The sequence below is a fragment of the Panthera leo genome, chromosome A1 (genome assembly GCF_018350215.1).
Source record: "Panthera leo isolate Ple1 chromosome A1, P.leo_Ple1_pat1.1, whole genome shotgun sequence".
NCBI lineage: Eukaryota > Metazoa > Chordata > Mammalia > Carnivora > Felidae > Panthera > Panthera leo.
Genome location: NC_056679.1, coordinates 136,722,239 through 136,742,405, shown reverse-complemented (window position 1 = coordinate 136,742,405; position 20,167 = coordinate 136,722,239). Strand labels below are relative to the sequence as shown.

Genomic DNA, 20,167 nt, shown 5'->3' with positions numbered 1-20,167 from the left:
ATAAGTTACAGAGAGGGAGGCAAACCATAAGAGACTCTTAAATAAAGGGGCACCTGGGTGGCTCAGTCGGTTAGGCGTCTAAGTCTTGATTTTTACTCCGGTCATGATCTCACGGTTTGTGGGTTAAAGCCCCATGTCGGGCTCTGTGCAGTGAGCAAAGAGCCTGCCTACTTTAGATCCAATCTCTCCCCCTCTCTCTACCCCTTCTCTCTCTCTCTCTCTCTCTCTCTCTCTCTCTCTCATTCTCTCTCAAAAATAAATAAATATCCTTTAAAAAAAAAAAGAGACTCTTAAATACAGAAAATAAACTGAGGGTTGATGGGGGTGGGGGTAGAGGTGCAGGGAAAATGGGTGATGGTCATTGAGGAGGGCACTTGTTGGTATGAAAACTGGGTGTTGTATGTAAGTACATGGGAATATACTCTTGAAGCCAAGACTACACTGTATGTTAGCTAACTTGACAATAAATTATTGAAAAAAAAAAAAAAAAAGAAGAAGAAGAAGACTTTGACTTTGCTGTTTACCTCTGACTTAACAATTTCAAATATCAACTATTTTGGAAGGCAAGAAAACTGAAAAAAAAAAGAAAAAAAAACACATCTGGGGGAGCTTTCACTCAAATTATCTGCTGACCAAAGCAAACATGAGCACCAAATAGGGTTTGTCATCCAATAATTAGCTTAGACCCTCATCACCATTACTATAGCCAAAATAGGGTTCTCTCAATCCTCATTTTCACATAAAGTACATACAAACTCTTCATGCTTTATAATATACATTTTACGTGAGAAATGTAGGAAAACTCAAACTGCTGAGTCTTTAATAGTGAGATTTTAAAATTAAGCTTAGTCCATTTCAGTTTTTGAAATTTCCCTCTGAGGGGTATGGTAGCTAAGGGTACAAGCTAGCTGTGTGTAGAGGGTTTTTAATCACAAAGTTCAAGAAGGTAAAAAGACTTGAGGAATACCTCTCTACTTTCCATCTTTTCACTTCTGGCTGGGAAGTTCCTATGAAACAAAGAAGATGTGACCCCAAAAGAAAGCAAGTTTGCACAGAATTTTGAGGAAGTCAAGGGTATTGAAAAACCATAGAGAGCCTGGTGAAAAGTATGGAATACAAGAGAAAGCAGGAAAGAAAGTCAGCACTGGACAGGTTTCATTTCAGAAAGGGAAAACCTGGTCCCTCTAGAGAAGCAGCAGCATACCAGGCATGAGGAGGTAGGGATGCAGAGGCCAGGGCTACAGAGAGGCTGTCGTGAAGGAGACAGATGGATTAGGAGGAAAAACTGCCACAGTCCTGGAGCTACACAGCAGAAATAGCCCCTGCCTCCTCCCATTCCCAAGCCAGCTTCCAGACCTGCATACCATCAGGCATGCTGGAGTGAGAGCCTCAGGACAAAGACTAAGTCTTAAGAGTGTCTACTCACTCAATGCTTATGCAACTCATAGAGGAGAACCGCAAGGAGCCAACAGTGTTAGCAGCGGCAAGGAAACTTGTGAGTAAATCTTGGGATTCTGAAACAGTCTTCCTCTAAAAGAGTTTGGAAATTATCATCATAGTAGGTAGTGTAGCCCATTATAGTAAAAGCTCCCGAACAGAAGGAAACACATCCTCGTAACTCTGTATCATGATCTGTGTTTCCCTCATACATCATCAGCTCCATAGATGTTTGTTAAACTGCACTGAACTTGGCCAATTCAATATGTACTATCCTCCGGGAGTGGCTGCTTTGGAAGTGACGTGAGCCTGCTAATGCTTCTCAAGCACACTACCCTTCCCTTGTTCCCACAAATAGAGATGAAAGACATGACTGGAAGAAATACTGGGGCAAAGACAGTCTTTTTTGTTAACTAATTTTTCTAATTAAATGCAGGCATACTGGAAGAGGAAGGAAGATATAGGAAATAAATGGCTTTATTGCAGATAATGAAGTAAGACTTGAATTTCTAAACCACGAGGCCTACTCTAACTACATTTCCTTTTGTGATTAAGTTACTTGCTTGGCTAATGAGGAAATACAGTGGACAATGTATCTCTGGGTTTTAGCAAGACGTTTAATAAGATCTCTGAACAGTGTGATAGCAGAATTAGATGGATTTGAAGTCAGTCATAAATCCTGCTGCTTAGTGTCAACCTGGACAGAGGTCTACGATGGGCTGCCCTAGGGCTCATCTATGTCCTGGTGAGCACTGACATGGATAAAAATGGTGAAGACATGCTTATCAAATCTGTACGTGGCCTGCTAATGGGAGGCATAGTAAAATGTGGGATGGCAGAACTAAAACATTTACAAAAGCTCTTGACATTGGGATGATGATGGCTAACTCTAACAGGATGGCATTCTAAAGGGATAAATGCAGGGTCCAATAAACCAGCTGCATGAAGTACAAGATTGGAAAATGCGACTTAACAACAACACTCATGAAAAAGACTCAGGGATTTTAGCTGACAGTAAAATGGATTGATCATAAAGCTAAAGAAGCTTAAACTTCAAGGCTTCTTACTGGCATGGTCCCCTCCCAAAGCCCTGTACTTAACTGTGTATTGATAATTTTGTTTTCTTTTTCTTAAGGGGAGCCCCCAATTTATGTAAATGACAGCACTCCTTAAAGCCTGCATTCCCTCCCCACTGACATTTAATTAGGATGTTGACAGTCAAAAGTTACTTTCAGACTTAAAAGATGATTACATTGAAAACTACAGAAATCACTGACACACATTCCTAACCCGGTTAGTGGCCCTTGTAGTATGGTGTCCAGTATGAGTCATGACATTTTACAGAAATTAGACTAAAACCAAATGAACAAGCCAACTGAAATGGCTGGCTCCTTCTCCTTGGCCATGACCTCTAAATGCTAGACTAGAGCCCCTTTCTCTTCTAATATGCTTCTGTCTCTAGATCACGTCATCTGGTTTATAATATGCTGATGGCTTACACATATCTCCAGCTCAGCTCTGAGTTCCTTGAGCCCTCAACTCATGTATCCAATTGTCTCATAATGCCAAGGCACTGAAACATGACCAAGACAACTCCTGAATTTCTCCCATATCCATCTCATCCTGCCACCAGGTTTGGTTGAGAGTGACCAGAGAATGTAAGAAACTTTTACTATCTTCTTTTATGAAGAACAGTGTGCAGATCTGAAAATAATTATTCTGAAAGAAAAAGAAAAAAAAAAAAACCTGGCAGTGTTGGTGAAGGGTGTCAGAGACATCATCAGGTGGAAAAGGGAGCACATTCCTTCCTTGAAGATACAGTGAGACAAATAAGGAAAAACTCACTAAGAGAGAGACTGAAAAATGTCCCAGGAGATGTGATTTCACATCCTCAGATTTCAGGGAGGAATGGGTCAGCCAGATGACTGTTCTATCTGTAAATTCTGGTTTTGTAGTTGACTTCCAATGACTAAGACTCCCAAAACCTGAAGCTCAAAATGTACTGATAATTATATTTTTCAGTCCATTTATTTTTAGCTATTCTTATTCTTAAAAAACTGCAGTTTTCTTTTGTTTTTCCTAAATGGTGTTTCTGGTTTCTGTGGAGTGACTAGTATCTATCAAGGCCTGGATGAATGTAACAAAACTAAACACCAGTGACCTTCACGGTCCCTTTGTTACTGACTCATTCTGAACTCAAACCCTTTTTCCAAGGCCATAGTAGGCAATCATGGTGACCATTGGTCTAGTCCAGCAATTTCCAATCATGCAGGCTAAACTCTAGTAGCCTTGGAGGTGGACAGATAACAAGCTCTGGAGAAAGATGGGGCAAAAGCCTTCATTTTCAAGTGGTAAAGATGGTAAGGTAAAGGGGCCATGAGTGTACCCTGGGGCCCCTTCTTGCTGTGGGGAGCCAGGGCTGTCTGCCTCAGAACCCAGCTGACATCACACCTTCTGAAAGCCAGGGCTTTAAATGTTAAGTGAAATGTTCCTTTTCACAGTTTTTTATTCCCCCAGTGTGGGGAGAGTGAAACACTGTTATATCGCCTGGCCAGAGCTTTCACAAAGCCTCCGGGCAAGCCAAACAAAGCCGGGAGGTTTATTTACCGCTCTTGCCAGCGATGACAGGTACACAGGGACCTCTCTGTGAACCCCAGGGTTAAAGAAGCTTAAATGCAGAAAGACAGATGGCCCTTTGCAACACGTGGGGGACAGAGGGGCCAGTATCTCAGGAAGTTCTCAGGAAGATGGTTTCAAATGGACACAGAGACTCCTTCCGTGCACACATCCCTCAACCCCTCCATGTAGAAACCTGTCATCCACTATGGCCAGGTCCCAACCTGCTAAGCTGGTGGCCCTGAAGTGTCTAACTACTATAAACAAAGAAACAAAGTGAAAGAGGCAGTTTTTTTGGAAAGAGAATTTTCCCAGCCAAAATAAATTCTCCAGCAGAAATAACCAAATTAAACTCTTCAATCTGATTTTACCAGATACCACTAATGTCCTATAGTATTTAACACCTCACCTGTATCATCACCGAATAAGATTTATTTATTTGAAATATTAATGCCCAGGTTTAGTCCAGCGACCTTAACCATCTTTTTCTTGGGGCATGGATATGCCCCATTTTCCTACTTGCCTTCCTTTCTTGAGCCCTGCCTTTGTTGGGCTGTTCAAACATTGGGACCAGGCATGAAGAGTAAGACCAATCAGAAATAATTAGACCAGAAAAAGTAAATACAAATTTGAAAAGAGATCAGGGCAGTTAAATCCTACCAAAAGACCAAGAGATCTTTGGAGTAGTCTCTCAGAGAAGACGAAACCTGGGTTTTCTTTTTGGCTCTGTCATTCCAATTTTCTCCATCATTTTTGCCATCTAAGCCCCCTCCACTGGTATCTCCAGCACATTAAGAATGGTACCAATTCATTAGAGATGGGTGCTCTAAATTCTTTTGGTGATGAGTCACAGAACTGTCATATGTCATATCATGCAGTTTTACTTATTTGAAAGGTGAGACATTCCCTCCCCTTCTCCCAGCTCCACCCAGTGCTTTCAAAGTAGAGCCTAAGGCTACAACTGTAACCAAACAACTGTAAAGTTTAGATATTTTTAGACAGGAGCCCACCTCTTGATCGGTGAAAATCTCTATGAAATTCTGGAAGGAGAAAGAGCCGGACTGGAGAATGAGCTCTCCGGTATTTTCAAAGCACTGTCCTGTCAGCACGAGCAGCTTGTGTCGAGCAGCATCAGTGATCATTAAGCGCACCTGAAACAAAGCACAGGGAGCAAGACGTGAGCCATATCCAATGCCACCATCCCACTTTCAGGACAGGGCTGGCCCAGGTAGGGCTTGAAATCTATTACCAATGAAACTCATTCATTTTCCCTAGGGAACTGGACAGAGCCAACGACTATGGTCATCAGCTCGCCAAGGAATGCCATTTTCCATGTTTGTGATGGCCAAGCCAGCTGTGGTAGTTGACTTTCTCCCCCTAGTTTCCTTGCCTTTCTCAAAGCAGTCTATACAGTTGGCAATCATTTGCTCCACAGCTGTGTCTGCTAGCAGCACACAGCCTGTGAGACTTGGGGATATCTCACAGGTTGAGTCACCAAGTATAGTCCAGATCCCCTGACTGCTGCTTCAGGAAGCACAGGTTCCCAATGAGGGTCCCAAGTCAGGCCCTCCCTTACAGGACCCCTTTCCTTCCAAGCCATACACCAAAAGCTCATCTCCAAATGCCAGCTCCAGTGGGATCAGCAAGGTGCCCGACATTGAACATAAAAGGCTGCAGCAAATGGGAATCTTTTAAAGAGAATCGTAAGTGGTTTGCACGAAAGAACTCTCTGTTCTTTAAGTGGCAGGAAGCCAGCCTGTCCTTCAGCAGACACGCTGCTCCAAGCACCAAGGTATTCGTTCTGATCACAGCTCAGTTCAGCACAAATTGCCAGGCAGCATGCTAGACACCAAGGGAGGGATATAAAAGTAAACAGGATATGACCCATGGCCCCCAAGAACCCTAAGCTCTGATTAAGGAAACACACATGGGCTGAAGTAACTGTTCCAGCCCCATGTGCTCTACAAGCAAGCCTGAATTCCTTAAAGAAATTCCTCATTTTTCCTTTTCCATTTCAAGTTGTCTTTACTTACTGATTCTGTTAGTCACAGAGAGACTACTACCCTGCTATGTGCCTCAACCTTGCGCCTTCATGGACCGTCAAACAGGTCCTGCTGATCTGGAGCCAGTGGAAGTGGGATGAAAACAGTCTACATAGGAGCACCTGGGTGGCTCAGTTGGTTAAGCATCCAACTCTAGATCTCGACTCAGGTGATGATCTCAGTTTGTGAGTTCGAGCCCCACATCGGGCTCTGTGCTGACAGTGTGGAGCCTGCTTGGGATTCTCTCTCTCCCTCTCTCTCTGCTCCTCCCTGCTTATTCTCTCTCTCTCGGTCAAATAAATAAATAATCTTTAAAAAAAAAAAAAAGAAAGAAAGAAATAGTCTACATAATGAGAGCCACAAAGTAGAAGCAAACCAACGTCCATCAACTGATGAATGGATAAACAAAATGTGGTACATCCATGCAGTAGGATAGTATTTAGCCATAAAAAAGAAATGAAAAACTGATACATGCTACAATATGATGACTCTTGAAGACATTATGCTGAGTGAAATAAGCCATACAGAATATGGTATGATTCCATTATCCAAAATACTCAGAAAAGGCAAATCCACCGAGGCAAAAAGTAGATTAGTGCTTGCTGGCAAGTGGGAGGAATAGGGATTGTTGGCTAATGGGTTTGGGACTGTTGAGGGGTGACAGACATGTTTTGGAATAGACAGCGATGACAAGCACACAACTTTGTGAATATACTAAAAACCAATGAATTGCACACTTTAAAAGATGGATTTTGTGGTATGTGGATTATTTCTCAAATTTTAAAAATAGGCTCAAAGCATGAGCAGAAGAGATGCTGTGGATAATGAAGGCCCCCCAGGGACTATGGCAACTTTAATGTCCAAGAAGCAACCCAATCTCAAAAGTACTAAACTGTAATAAAAGAAGTGGGAAATGGAGATATATCAATTCCTCTGGCCTGGAGGGGGCCAGGGATTCTTGGCTTCAGCCAAGTTCTTATCTTCTAGTAGTCTCTGAAATACCCAGCTATTCTTTTTGGCAACGATTTCGAATGATAGTAATAATAATATTAATAAGAACAACCAACATTTATATTTCAGTGGTTACACACTCTGTTTTAAGCGTTTGATACTTCTAATCACAACACGGTAAGTGCTGTTGTGACCTCCATTTCACAAAGATGGAAACTGAGACAAAAAGACAATAAATAATCTTCCCCAAGGCCACCAGCTAAAAAGTGGCAGAACTCAGGGAGTCTGGCACCAAAGGCTATACTCCTGATAGCCATGTATCCTCCTTTCAGTGGTGATTAGAGGGGGAGCAGAATGGCTTGAAGGGGGTTTGCCTCAAGATACCATTTTTCTCCAAATTTGTGTGCTGAATGTCCTGGTTTGAGGGCTTGTAGTCTATTTCCCCCTGCTACATCCCAGCCAGACACTATCCTGGCAGCACACCCTCCATAAATACCCAAGATTTCATAACCCCCTGCCTATACAAAGTATTCTAGTTCTGGCTAGCATCTTCCACCTTGTCCTCATCGGGAAGGGCAGTCTGGCATGGTAATCAGATACAGAACCAGCCGCTGACTGGGGGTAAAGAACTTCTCCTCTCCTGCGTCCTTCTTCTGCCCCACCCGCCCCTGCCCTTCCAATATGGTGGTCTCTGTCCACCTCGTGAGGCCCTGCCCCAGACCCCGCAGAGCCAGATGCTTACCTCAGTGCTGACTGCTTCATCTGAAGGGTTGATCAGGACCACTGTTTCTAAAACATCACTTCGGTGATGAAGGATCTTTTGTCCTAGAGACACAAAAACACAGACAAAAGGGGAGACCTTTAGCTTTTCCAGATTAAAACTGCCCTGCTGGCTGCAGGGACAGCAGAGACTCTGCTGGGCACGCAGCCCCGAGACTCTCCACGCGATCTTGGGAAACACAATTGGTGTTCCTACACAAGGGCACGGACCCTGCAGGTTCCTCCCAGAGTTGGGTCCGGGTGTCTGGGGCTCCTCATGCTCGCACAACCCTCGAGTTTTCAGGGTTGCCCGCCAAGCTGCCTCAGAGCGTTAATGGCGGTTTTCATCTGAGATGAGGGGTGGATGCCAGGAAAACTCAACGGGGCTCTTGACATTTCCTTTCTCATGGTAATTGGGGATGTTTCTCCGCATCAGCCTTTCTTCTGGTGAGAATGGTGCGGAGATTAATTAGGAGCCCGATTGTGAGATGAATGACATCCAGAAACCCCAGCTAACAATTACCCAACAACCAGAATGGCTGTCTGAGGCAGGCTTACAGGCTGTTGGAGTATTCGTTAATTAATTCACTTGCTCATAGAAAAGTGGGGAAACTGTGAGCAAATGAAGAGTGGAGAACAACTCTCCGGCCGGACAGAGTGGTCAAACTGCCTGTAAAGACAAGCAAAGTTGATGGAGAAAAACAAAGCAAGGTGTTGCAGGGGTGAAGGAGCCTAAGGAGGACTGAAATCTTAGAGGGCTTCTGGTTCCACATCACTGATTTCCCACACCTTAAAGGTTTTAGGGGCATCTGGGTGTCAGAAACCATCTCCAGTCGAAGTAGACTGAGGCCTGTAGATGACCTTCTACATATACTCTCCCCTTTCCTGGACAATTAGACAACAAGTGACCAGGTGGATGTGTGGCCACAGTGGGCTATATATGCTCTACCAGTTGATGAGGAAGAGAAAAGAGTGGTGTTCCCTCAGACATATGGAGGGGAAACATGTCGTTGGAGGGTAGACAAGAATATGTCTGCTGCTTGGAAGTATAAGGAAACTTGGGTGACAAGACAGAATGGAGTGAAATCTGGGGGAAATAAACACCAAAGGAAAGGAATACAAGAATAGAGAATGATCAAAAAGCAACTGCTTTCCAGAAAAATAGCTGGGCAGTTCTTGAAAAAGCTAAAATAGAATTACTATACGATCCAGCAATTTCACTCCGAGGTAGATTGAAAGCAGGGACTTGAACAGATACTTGTATGCCAATGTTCACTGCAGCATTATTACAAGAACCAAAAGGTGGAGACAACCCAAATGTCCACCTATTGATGACTGGATAAACAAAAAATGGTATATCTAGGCAATGGAATATTACTCGGGCATAAAAAGGAATGGAGTTCCAATGTGTGCAACAACATGGATGAACCTTGGAATAAGTATGCGGAGTGAAGTAAGCCAGAACAAAAGGACAAATACTGTATGATTCCACTTACATGAAATATCTAGAATAGGTTAATTCATAGAGTCAGAGAGCAGATCAGAGGTTACCAGAAGCTGGGAGAGAAGGAATGGGGAGTTACTACTTAATAGGCACAGAGTTTCTCTTTGGGGTGATGAAAAAGCTTTGGAAATAGAGGTGATGTCACACAACATTATAAATGTAACTAGTGCCACTGAATTGTACATTTAAAAATGGTTAAACTGGCAAATTTTGTGTTTTACCAAAATTATGTATTTTACCAAAACTTAAAATTAATAGTACACCCAAAACTGTTGAACAGTACACTTTAAATGGGTGAACTGTATGACATGTGAACTGTACCTCAAGAAACCAGTCTAGGGTCCACAGGGATTTTCTTCCTTTATATCATGAAGGACCAGAAGTCCTATAGAAACAAACATACTGAAATACCACCATCACATCATCAAACCCATTCTCCTCCATTGTCTTCTTTCCCAAGAGCTAATATCTCTCAATAAACCCTTCATTAGAAATAGAAGAAGCCCAAGCTAAACAATAATGATGTCAGTCTAAGGTCTAAGCACCTCACCAGTACTAACTCATTTAATCGCCTGGAGGGCTCTTTGACAGAGGTACTGTGATTGTCCCCTTTTACTGCTGAGGACAAAGAAGTCTGCAAAGGAGCACTAACTAGTCCCAGGTCACGCAACTAGGGAGTGTTCGAGTGAGGACCTACACCTGGTGCACCTGGCTGTACAGCCCCCAGCTGCCCCGCTCTGTGGGGGTGGTAACTGGAAGCAGGATTTGGAAAAACAGGCGCGGCAGAACAGTAAGCACCAGGGGAGAGTTAGGGGAAAAGCCAAGGGAGTAATAGCAGGGATGTGCTTCAAGAAGCAAGAAGCCAGAAAGCATTCACAGATTATTGGCAAAAAGCGAAAAAAAAGTCAAAGGTGGCAGAGTACCGACACATAAAAAAAGAGGGTGAAAAAAAGTGTGTGGTATCCTACTCCAAATGCCTGAAAATGAAGAAACCCCAAAACAGAACAATGGCACACAGTTCGAGCAGACGAAGGACTGAGCTTCGAGAAAAATAAATTTAAGCCATGGGAAAGAATGCTTATTATGAATGCCAAAATCTATAATTTGTTGGGCATTGTTTTTTTGGCTTGGTTGTTTTTGCTTTGGACAGCCATATGCACTTAACGCTAAAGCAAAAAAACATCCAATTGAATAAGCAAATGATAGAATGACAATCAGCAAAACCCAGAAAACCACCCCCTTTCTAGGTCCTTTCATCAGTGGCCTCCTTGAAACAAAGACTGTGGGGGAGGTTCAAAAGCACAGAGCTGAGATGAAATCAAGCAAAAGCTGAAGACCAAGGAGAAATGAATGGTCATTTCCTTGATCATACTTTTGACATGACTATTTCCGACACACAAAGCCGCGCGCAGGGAGCACAATGCCACGGTAGGACTGCAGTCCTGGCTCTATCTGTAGGAACCCACAAAGGGAGGCCTGAGCGAGGTACACACAAGCGGCTTCCTCCCCAAGAGATGGTAAAGGAATTAGAGCCCCTTTCTTTCCAAAGGGATCTACGCAGTGCCCAATTCTGCTAACCGCAGCTTCCAAATGCACATCTAAGCAACCATAGCCCAGGGCAGTCCGAGCTTCGCCCAGTCAAGCAGGTCCTTCCCCAGACACACAGCAAGGACCCTGCTTCCCAGGCGCTCCCTGGCAGAGGGCTTCTTACCAACCACGAGCAGCTCTCTTCCTCCTTGGCTTCCTCACTTGCAGCCCCAACAAATGACATGTGACAGCCGCCGGTTACCTCTACTCCCTCCAAGTCATTTTTCAGACCTGTTTGCTCAGGAATTCAACTAACGATGTACTTTCTGTCCATCTTTGGAAAGACTGAAGGCAGTGACACAGACGTGCACCAAGATGCCATGGCTGCTCCTTCAACAAAAGCCTTTTTATAGGATTGGATTTGAATGAAGGAGGGGATTTAGAGAGAGAGAGAGAGAGAGAAGCTTCAAGGTCTTGTCACAGCCAGACTGCTGGACAGATTCTTTCCCTGGACGATGTAACCAGGGGCTGGGCCTTGCTGGCATCTGGCGAGCGCAGGGGCTGCTGAAGGGGCTGGAGCCCCATGCCCCCGCCCCGGCACAACCCCCCCCCCCCACCCCCCCAGTGGAACGCCAGCTCTCCCGGGCGGCAGGCAGCCGGGATGCTTGCAAAGTTGCATATTTGGGGAATGTTTCACACTGGGAAACAGGCCAGGCATTCTGAAGGAGAGGCCACCACCCTCGCCTGCAAAGGTCTCATTCAATTGCCTCAGAAAAGAAGTTCCCAGGAAAGAAAGACAACCTGGTTGTGGCCTCTCTCTCTCTCTCTCTACCATTATAGTCTTCCTTCCCCAGAAGCTGCTCACAGCCAAACCATTAGGCAGCCCCCGTGAATAGTCAACTCTCCTCAGCATCGATCTGAGGGAAGCAAAAGCAGGGGCTTGAGATGGAATGACTGTGTTGCTTATTGCTTTGATAAGAAAAAGCCTTTTGAGGGATTCCCCACAAAACTCACTGTAATTGTGAGGGCTCGATCCTGGGGTGAATGGGGCAGGGACTGTTGTATGACAAAAAAGAAGTCTGTAAAATCAAAAGAGGATGGCCCGGGGGACCCCTGAAGCAGCAGGGTCCTTGCAGACAATGAGACCTCTGTCCGTACACTCCCAAAGGCTATCTTTGAGACTCACATAAGCCTGTAATTTTCAGTTATTGCTGGGACTTTATTCAGTCATTCCAAGTCTGACAGATTATTTCAATCTATGCATTTTTAAGGGTTGGGCTGTTTTAGTGGTTTACGGTTTACTATATCCAGGAGACACTGAAATCTCTGAAAGCAAAATGTTATTCTCTAAGTATATAACTTGTAGGATGCTTATAGAGTCTCTTCTCCACAGAGTTTAATATCCATCTAAACACACACATACAGGCTCCTTCCTGGTTTCTAAACAGGTTGACCATGACGGAATTCACTGGCACCCACTACCCACCAATCCCTATAAGACTTGGAACCTTCTCTCTCGCACCCAGCTGAGCCTTCTCTCCCAGACATATCCCACACATCAGTCCTAGAACACACTGGCCTAGCAGTGATACCGTCCCAGCTGGGGCCAGAGCAAGACCCCCAACAGTCTCAGCACAGACAGGCAGCTGCTTAATGAAAGAGCCCAGCGCAAGGGAGAGAATGCCAGATCCAAAGTCAGAGAAGCACTAAGAGGAGGAGGGAGCCCCTGATGAAAATAACAACCAGCGATGATGAAACCTTTCAGATCGCCCATAAGAGGGCAATCGCTCTGTATGTCTTGAGCCTGAACGTTTAATTTTCATCTCCATTAATGATCACCATGCAGAAGTTTATTTCTACCACTTCCTTTTCCTGAAAAATGAACACTTTGCAAGCATCATCTAGAAATGCAAGTCACAGAAAATAAAGAAAGCCTCAATATCTATTTAGTATGGAAGGAAGAAAATGAGAAGGGTCATGACTCACTGGTGCAGATGCACTGGTGACCAGGAGAGAGAGTCAGGGCCAAGGCCTCCAGGAAGACAAAGAGCCCTCGCACCCACCCACCTCTGCCCCTTGTTCCCCCCTCTCCACCCCCTCACTCCTCCTGCCCCATCCCCAGGTGAAAACCAGAGGGAATTCTTTTTGGAAATGGAATTTGATATTGTGATTCAGCACTAGAAAAACTTCCAATTTGAAGAAGCAGAATCTTAAAAAGGGTTAAAGAAGATTCTAGAGTTAGAAAGGGAAAGCCTGGGGTAAAGGACTGGGATTATTTAGCCAAAAGCAAGGGCTGGGAGATCAAGAAAAGGCCACAGGCACAGAATGTCTTGATGTTAAAGTCTGTTTTCATTGGAGGGAGAAAAGAAAGAAAGGAGGGAGGCAGGGAGGAAGGAAGGAAAGAGAAAATAAAAGCAATGACTTCTCTGACTCTACCTCCTCACCAAAGTGGATTTTCCAAGAGAAAACCTCTCACCTCCAACCCCCACGAGCAAAAAACACTCCCCAGGGTAAAGTTTAGCTAAACGGGTGAAATCAAGAAATGAATGGTACTCAGTGCAGGAACTAAAAATTATTTCCCGATGGGTCTGCCAGCAGCTTTTAATAAGTTTTTTATTTGGAATAACATCCAGGCCCCCTTTCTGCAGGAATCCACAGGATAATGCAAAGCAACTATGCTAAGAGCTGGGGGAAGTCTGAAGAGAGAGAGAGAGCTGGTATGGAGAGAGGGGAGATGCCTGCATCAGCAAAGGTCTTGTGAATCCTCTTTCCTTCTCTATCCTTTGCAGCTAACCCCCAGCCCTGGTGGGAACTTGGCTCCTGGGCTCCCTTCTCAGAGGGAGGCAAGCCAGGAAGCCCCCAAGCAGCAGAGGCCCATTCTCCGCAGCCTTTGTTGGTTCTCCCTGTGTTCCCTCTATCCCACCTTATCATGTCTAAGCAAGAAAAAGAGAATGAGAAAAAAGGGGGTGGACATGGGTTACACAATCACGGTGCTTCTGTGAGGCTACAAGCAGCCATGTCTTTCCCAGGGGCCCCAGCGTGAGGGCTCAGAACTGGATGCAGGAAGGCTGAGGAGCCCGACCTAACAGCCACCCCGTTCCCTGAAATAAGGAAGAAATCCCCTGAGACATGAGGGAGAACATGACCACGAGGGAGGCTAGATAGCTCAGCTCCTGGTTCCTGCCACCACGACGCCTTTAGAAAAAACAGAGGTGCTAGGAGGCTTGGTACCTCCTGATGACATGGTCCCCAAAGATCAACAATGTCAGCACAGGACACAGAAAGCCAGGCATCGCCAGGAGCCCACACAGCTTCCCTCCCCAGGGAAGTAAAACTCCTGACGTTGGAAGGAGTCGGATTTCCCAGGGAGGGGCCTTCACACATCAAAAGCAACTCATTCATCGTTCACCTTTGTCAGCTCACATAGCTCTCAGCCTCACCCCCCTTCCCGATCCCACCTCTGTCCAAAAGAAAGGTCTTCAAATTGTGACGCCAAGAGTCTCCTTGAACACACAGCCTGGGTCAGCCACTGGTCAGCCAGTGCCTGCTGACTCCCTCACTCCTCGGCAGGCACGCTGGCCTCCCACACGCACCCTGAGACTCACTCCCTCTTTGTTTCTGCTGCACAGTCGGAGCCCAGTTCTCTCCCACCTTTCCCCTGATATTCCTGGAAATGGCGTTTCTTTTCAGTTGGAAGTAAACTTGTTTGTCTCTGCTTCTGTTTCACCTCTGATGTATGTTCCAACAAGTCACATCGCTCTCCGAATGTTGAGGGTTCACTTGTTTTAAGAGAGTAAGTAAGAACTTGAATTCCATTATAAACGCGTTCAGGAAACTTCATAAACCATTGATTTTAATTTAAACACGTTGATCATTGCTTGGGAATTAGACAGCTTTTTAAGGATTTTACCTTCGACATCTTTTGTGTGATACAGAATTTAGTTATCATAGAATCTGAGAATATACCGGTTTTCCTCTACATTTCCTGGATTTAGCTCTTCTTGTTTGTTGTCATTTGGTTTAGTTTTTCATGGGTTTACCAGTCCTTCCACCCTATCCTTCTCTCGGGTTCTGCACTGTCTTCTGCTCTATGTTTTCCCCACCATTAGCCACCCAGATAATCAAATAAGGGATGCCTCCTGGACCCCGGAGGCTTTCTCCTCGTCCTAACCGCGTTCCGTGCATGCAGATGCAGACATAGCCTTAGCAACAGGCCAGCCAGCAGGCCCTGCTCCTGGTGGCAGAGGGAGCCTCATCTTGCACCCCCTCCTGTTCCAGCCACTGGGGAACTGCTCGCACTGGGGCACAGGCCTGGTGGGGGTGGGGACGCCAGGCAGCAACAGGCCCAATCCCTTCTGTAGGGTTCTCATCATACTACCCTCTTTCTCAATCCTCTCTACGGCATTGTTCTCCTCCCAAATCCCATTCTTCTAGGGTCTCCTCTCCCCTCTTCCCCTTTTTTAAAGGCCTCAAGGGAGAGGAATGAAAATCCAGGCTACGAAGGGTTACAAGTGGGAGAGAGTAGAACAAAGTAATTGGGTTCCTTTTTCTTCTAATCTATTTTATGGCCTAGCTGAAAGAAGTAGAAAGTACCATAGACGGTGTGGATGAAGGCCTGGCTACCTGGAGAACAGCTAAGGAAAAACAGCAACACCACCATGGGCACCAGCTAAGGGAGAGACGACAACCTGAAAGTTGTTTCTTCAACAAGGTACAGATTTTAGAATGCTACAAATGGAGGGGGAAAAAAAAAAAGGCACCGCTAGCGAAGGGCTATATATTACCTGTCAGGGGAGCCAACTCCAACTGTCAGCAAAAACAGAGATCCACATCTATCTAGTACTTTCCCGTTTACGAGCACTTTCCTCTGGTTTGTGCATTTAAAACTTGATGATGGTGTTTCAGGCCTATGAACTGGGTCGTCTGGGCCAGGGCAAGGTGGGAGGTCCCAGTGCCCTGTTCCCCAAATGAAACCTGCTGCAGACAAAGAAAAATACGTATGCTCCTCACGCACAAGAAAGAAATGCCTTCTGCCTTTAAAATTCAAGGAGTCCAGCAGCCAAGGAGAGAGCCTGTGACAGGAACTTGTCACTCCTATGGCATAAGAAATCAGAATTTCCTCATCTCACAGAACTGGAAGGGGGGGGGGGTGCCTGAAGGAGCTCTGGTGACAATTCCATGCCCCCCACTATCTTCAAAGAAGAAAAAGACAAGCCTCAGGGGCGAACCGTGGCCTGATCATAGGTGAGTGACTATTGCATTTGTACGGCTGCCAAAGGCAATTCCTATGCCTGCCCCAGACAGTTCTATTTGGGAATAGGTGCTAAAATACTAAGAGCACTACCTTTCATTTGTGACGCACTGCATGGTTTATAAAACCTTTTTTTTTTCATGTTTGTTTATTTTTGAGAGAGAAAGAGTGCAGCAGGGGAGAGACAGAGAGAGGGGGACAGAGGATCCAAGCAGGCTCCACGCGGACAGTAGCGAGCCCAATGTGGGGCTTGAACCCATCAACCCACGAGATCATGACCTGAGCCAAAGTCGGATGCTCACCCGACTGAGCCACCCAAGCGCCCCTATAAAATCTTTTGACTTGCATGTTACCTCGGTGTATCACAAAGATTGTTATTATTATTCTTTCTTTACAAACACAGAAATTGAAGTTCGTGGGGCAGGCTGTTTTAGTAAGAGCCACCTGCCTTGTCCAGCAACACAGGAATAAAATAAGCTATAAAACTAGGTGTTAAATCTAGCCCATTTGACTCCTGATCCCCACTCTTGTCATTGCCCCTCAATGCTTCTCAGATTGTCTTAGGAGTTTACAAGGTCTAAATCCTAATTTTTTAAAAATAAGATTTGCCTGGGGCGCCTGGGTGGCACAGCTGGTGAAGCGTCCGACTCGGTTTCGGCTCAGGTCGTGATCGCATAGCTCATGAGTGTGGCCCCTGCGTGGGGCTCTGTGCTGACAGTGCGGAGCCTGCTTGGGATTCTGTCTCCCTCTCTCTCTGCCCCTCCCCTGCTCTCTCTCTCTCTCTCTAAAATAGACATTTAAAAAATTAAAAAATAATATTAAGATGTGTTTGAGATACATTTGCCTTAGGATATTATAGAATACTCCCTGCATTTGGGATATAGGTTTGGGAATTCTTTTTGTTTTGAGGGACACCTGCCCTGTGCCAGATACCCTGCCAACTGTTCGGTTAAACCATGAGATTGCCAATCTCAACCTCGCGTCAACTCAAAAATGGCACTTTTCCTGTGGTTCAACAATTAGACCTCACCTTCTTGAGATCAAAGTAGGTTTCAGAGAGTGTTTTTTAATCTTACTGGGCTTCTCCTGGCCTTTGTAAGAGATGCTATATTCCCTATTTACTAAGACAATGTGAATTAGTTGGAGGACACAGTTTTCTAGAGTTCAATTTGGGCAAGTTAGTGCTACCTTCATAAACTAGCATTGAGATTAAAACATGGGTGGGATGCTAGCCCTAGCCTGAAGGGAAGATAGTTTAATGGGGACACTTGGAGTTTTGACAGTGTCTCCTTTGGGAAGTACAAGTCAGAAGTAGTGTCTCATACACAGCAGGAGCTCAATCAATATTTGATAAAGGAATGAATAATAAAAATGGCTAAGATATATTGCATACCTGGGTCAGACACTGACCTAAGTTCTTTATGTTGGGTTATTGCATTAAATCTGTACACTAATCCTATGAGGAAGGCCCTATTCTCGTTTTATTGATGAGGAAAATGAGGCATTGGGCAGTTCAGCAACAGCCCACGGGAATACACAGTGAAACTAGGATGGAAACCCGGTGGTCGGTGTCCAGACCCAGGCTCTTAGCTAAGAAGACATTTTAAAGGGAGGACAGAAGACAAATGACAATCAGTTTGACTTGGGGCCCTCTGGGTTTGAAGTTCCTATGGGAGTTCCCAGTGGTTCTGTCCAACAAGCAGGCAGAAATGTGGATGTGAGGCTGAGGCAATAGGTTGGACCAGATCTGGGGGGCATCAGTGTATTTTTAGGTTGGTGCTCTCAGAGAATGCTGAGAGCCTTTTGCTGCAAAAAGTCTTAGGAAACACCACTATACAAAGGGCAGATAAAAGCAGCAAAAAACCCGTGAAGGTGATGGTGCACAAGGAAAGCGATGGTACCACTGCCTTCTCTCCTCCCCTTCACCCCCCCGGAGGTGACCTATACCTGCAATGCCATCTTGATTTGCAAACCTAATCCACCTCCACAGAGAGGAGAGGAGACACAGAATATTCCAAAGACCTTAAAGAAGCCAGTAACATCTCGTAGGCGCTTTTCAAACGCAAAATATACCACCGAGACCTGCATAGCCACAGCAGCATCACATCGCTTAACCGGCAGGCATGGCTTTTTCTTCTGTCTGGGACACATCCGCCTGGTGGAGCAAAGACTGTACAGTTCTCAGAGTGTAATATGCCCCAGGATGCTCTGAGGAACTCAATAAAAATGTGGATCTGCATGGCCCACTCTCAGACAGTCTGGGTCAGAAGGCAGGGGTGGGGCCAGGGACTCTGCATTTCTGCAATCTTTCAGAGAATTCTGATCATTCTGTGGCCCCTTCTTTGAGAAACAAGACAGTGTGTATAAAGAATACACTATTGATCAACAACAACGTAGTGAGTGATCTTATTTAAAGTCATCCTCACACTGCTTTTAATGAATTCCTATCCTAATGTCTGAACATAGTGCTAGAATTATTTCCCTTGAGAGCAAATGTCATCATTAGAAGCTCAAACTTTTCCCAGTAAGTATTGATTCTAGGAATCATCTGACAGTTTAATCTGACATTTAATTTGCCATCCAACTCCTGCCATTTATCAAATCCAGGGAAACCGCCGACCTTTCACCCTCATCGGTTACTATTTAGAACCAAATCTTCACACTATTCACCCTCAAAGCCAGATACCTTAAAACCAGAAATCAAATTAGTCCTTTTGGTCCTGGCTATTGAAAAGGAAACAGAAAAAGAAAACTATAAATGGCTGACATAACAAATATCACACGTAGTATTGAACCCCTTGGATACACTCTTAAGCTCTAGGCCAAGGAGAAACAGCATGAATCGATTTTTTTTTCCCCCAGTAAAGTCCCAAATGGACTGGAGGATGATGCTGCCTCCAGTGGCGGCATTAGGCTAGGGCAAAGCAACAAGCCTGGTCAACTACCATACCAGGAAGGTTACTTCTTAAGATCAAGACCCTGACCTGGGGAGCGCCTGGGTGGCTCCGTCAGTTGAATGTCCCACTTCAGCTCAGGTCGTGATCTCAGGGCTCATGAGTTCGAGCCCCGCATCAGGTTCTCTGCTGTGGGCATGGAGCCTGCTTCAGATCTTCTGTCTGCCTCTCTTTCTGCCCCTCCCCAGCTCATGCTCTCTCACTCTCAAAAATAAACATTAAAAAAAAAAAAAAAAAAAAGGGATCCTGACCTGAAAGTATGAGGCTCGAGGGATCTGATCTTAGCTGATGACCTGAGACCTGAGATCTGATCTTAGCTGATGTGGTGCCTCAGCCACCACCATCTGTGACAGGTAATAGAAAGGCAGATAGTCACATCCTATGTTCCAGCTGGTAGGAATAAATCTGGCCGTTTCTTTTCAAGCATTTGGCATAAAGCCTCAACACCAAGGGAAGTGTGATTTTTGTTGTTTGTTTTAGTGTTATTTATTTATATACTGCCTCGTTCAGAAGGCGGAGGCAGAGACGGCTAATTCACACATGCTGGTGGAATTGGCACCTGTATATTTCCACTGTGCACCGTGTCTGTGTTAACCGGTCACGGCTCGGCGCTCAGGCTGCCCAGAAAAGTACACTCAGTTCTTACCAACCTGGGGTCTTCCCTGTCCTGGGGCCGGAGGGGGATTCTCAGCACACCAGGACCACAGCCCTGACTCCTTTGTACTTCCTGTCCTTTGCCCTCAGTTATGTGCCCTGTCTGCTGACCCGGAGTGAAGTTTCACTCAGAGCCTGGTCCTCACCTTCTCTCAGTCAGGTGCTCTCCTCACATTTCCCTGACTCCACAGCACACTCTCTCTATTTTTAAAGGTCTGTTCATTAAACTCGTGGCTCCTAGACCGTCTTTCATGATCTCCACCACATTTCAATCCCTTGCTGTGCTCTGACAAATGGCCCCAGAAGGACCAACATCTTGGTTCAGGTTTTCCTCTTTAGTGTGCCCCTTCTCTCATTCTAACGGAGAAGTTAAGTCTCCCCTGGCCATTTCCACGTTATTCTTTTCCACTCTCTGTATGTTGTTCTAATAGGCAGCACTGGCAGAAGAGAGCCATTTTTGAGCACTGCATAA

The 20,167-nt window shown here is 45.3% G+C and overlaps 1 protein-coding gene across 2 annotated transcripts in view; it reads right to left on the bottom strand.

The window, feature by feature from the left end:
* Nucleotides 1–20,167, bottom strand: part of MAP1B (microtubule associated protein 1B) — a 99,864-nt gene that overhangs the window by 21,291 nt on the left and 58,406 nt on the right. The window contains exons 1-3 of one of the 2 annotated variants that reach the window (XM_042940695.1): nt 11,021–11,298; nt 7,789–7,871; nt 5,064–5,204 (exon numbers count right to left, since the gene is read on the bottom strand). In XM_042940695.1, the coding sequence (XP_042796629.1) occupies nt 5,064–5,195 (132 nt within the window). In that variant the 5' untranslated portion in view covers nt 5,196–5,204; nt 7,789–7,871; nt 11,021–11,298. Of the gene's footprint in view, nt 1–5,063; nt 5,205–7,788; nt 7,872–11,020; nt 11,299–20,167 lie in introns of those variants that run through there. The other variant, XM_042940688.1, reaches the window with a different exon arrangement.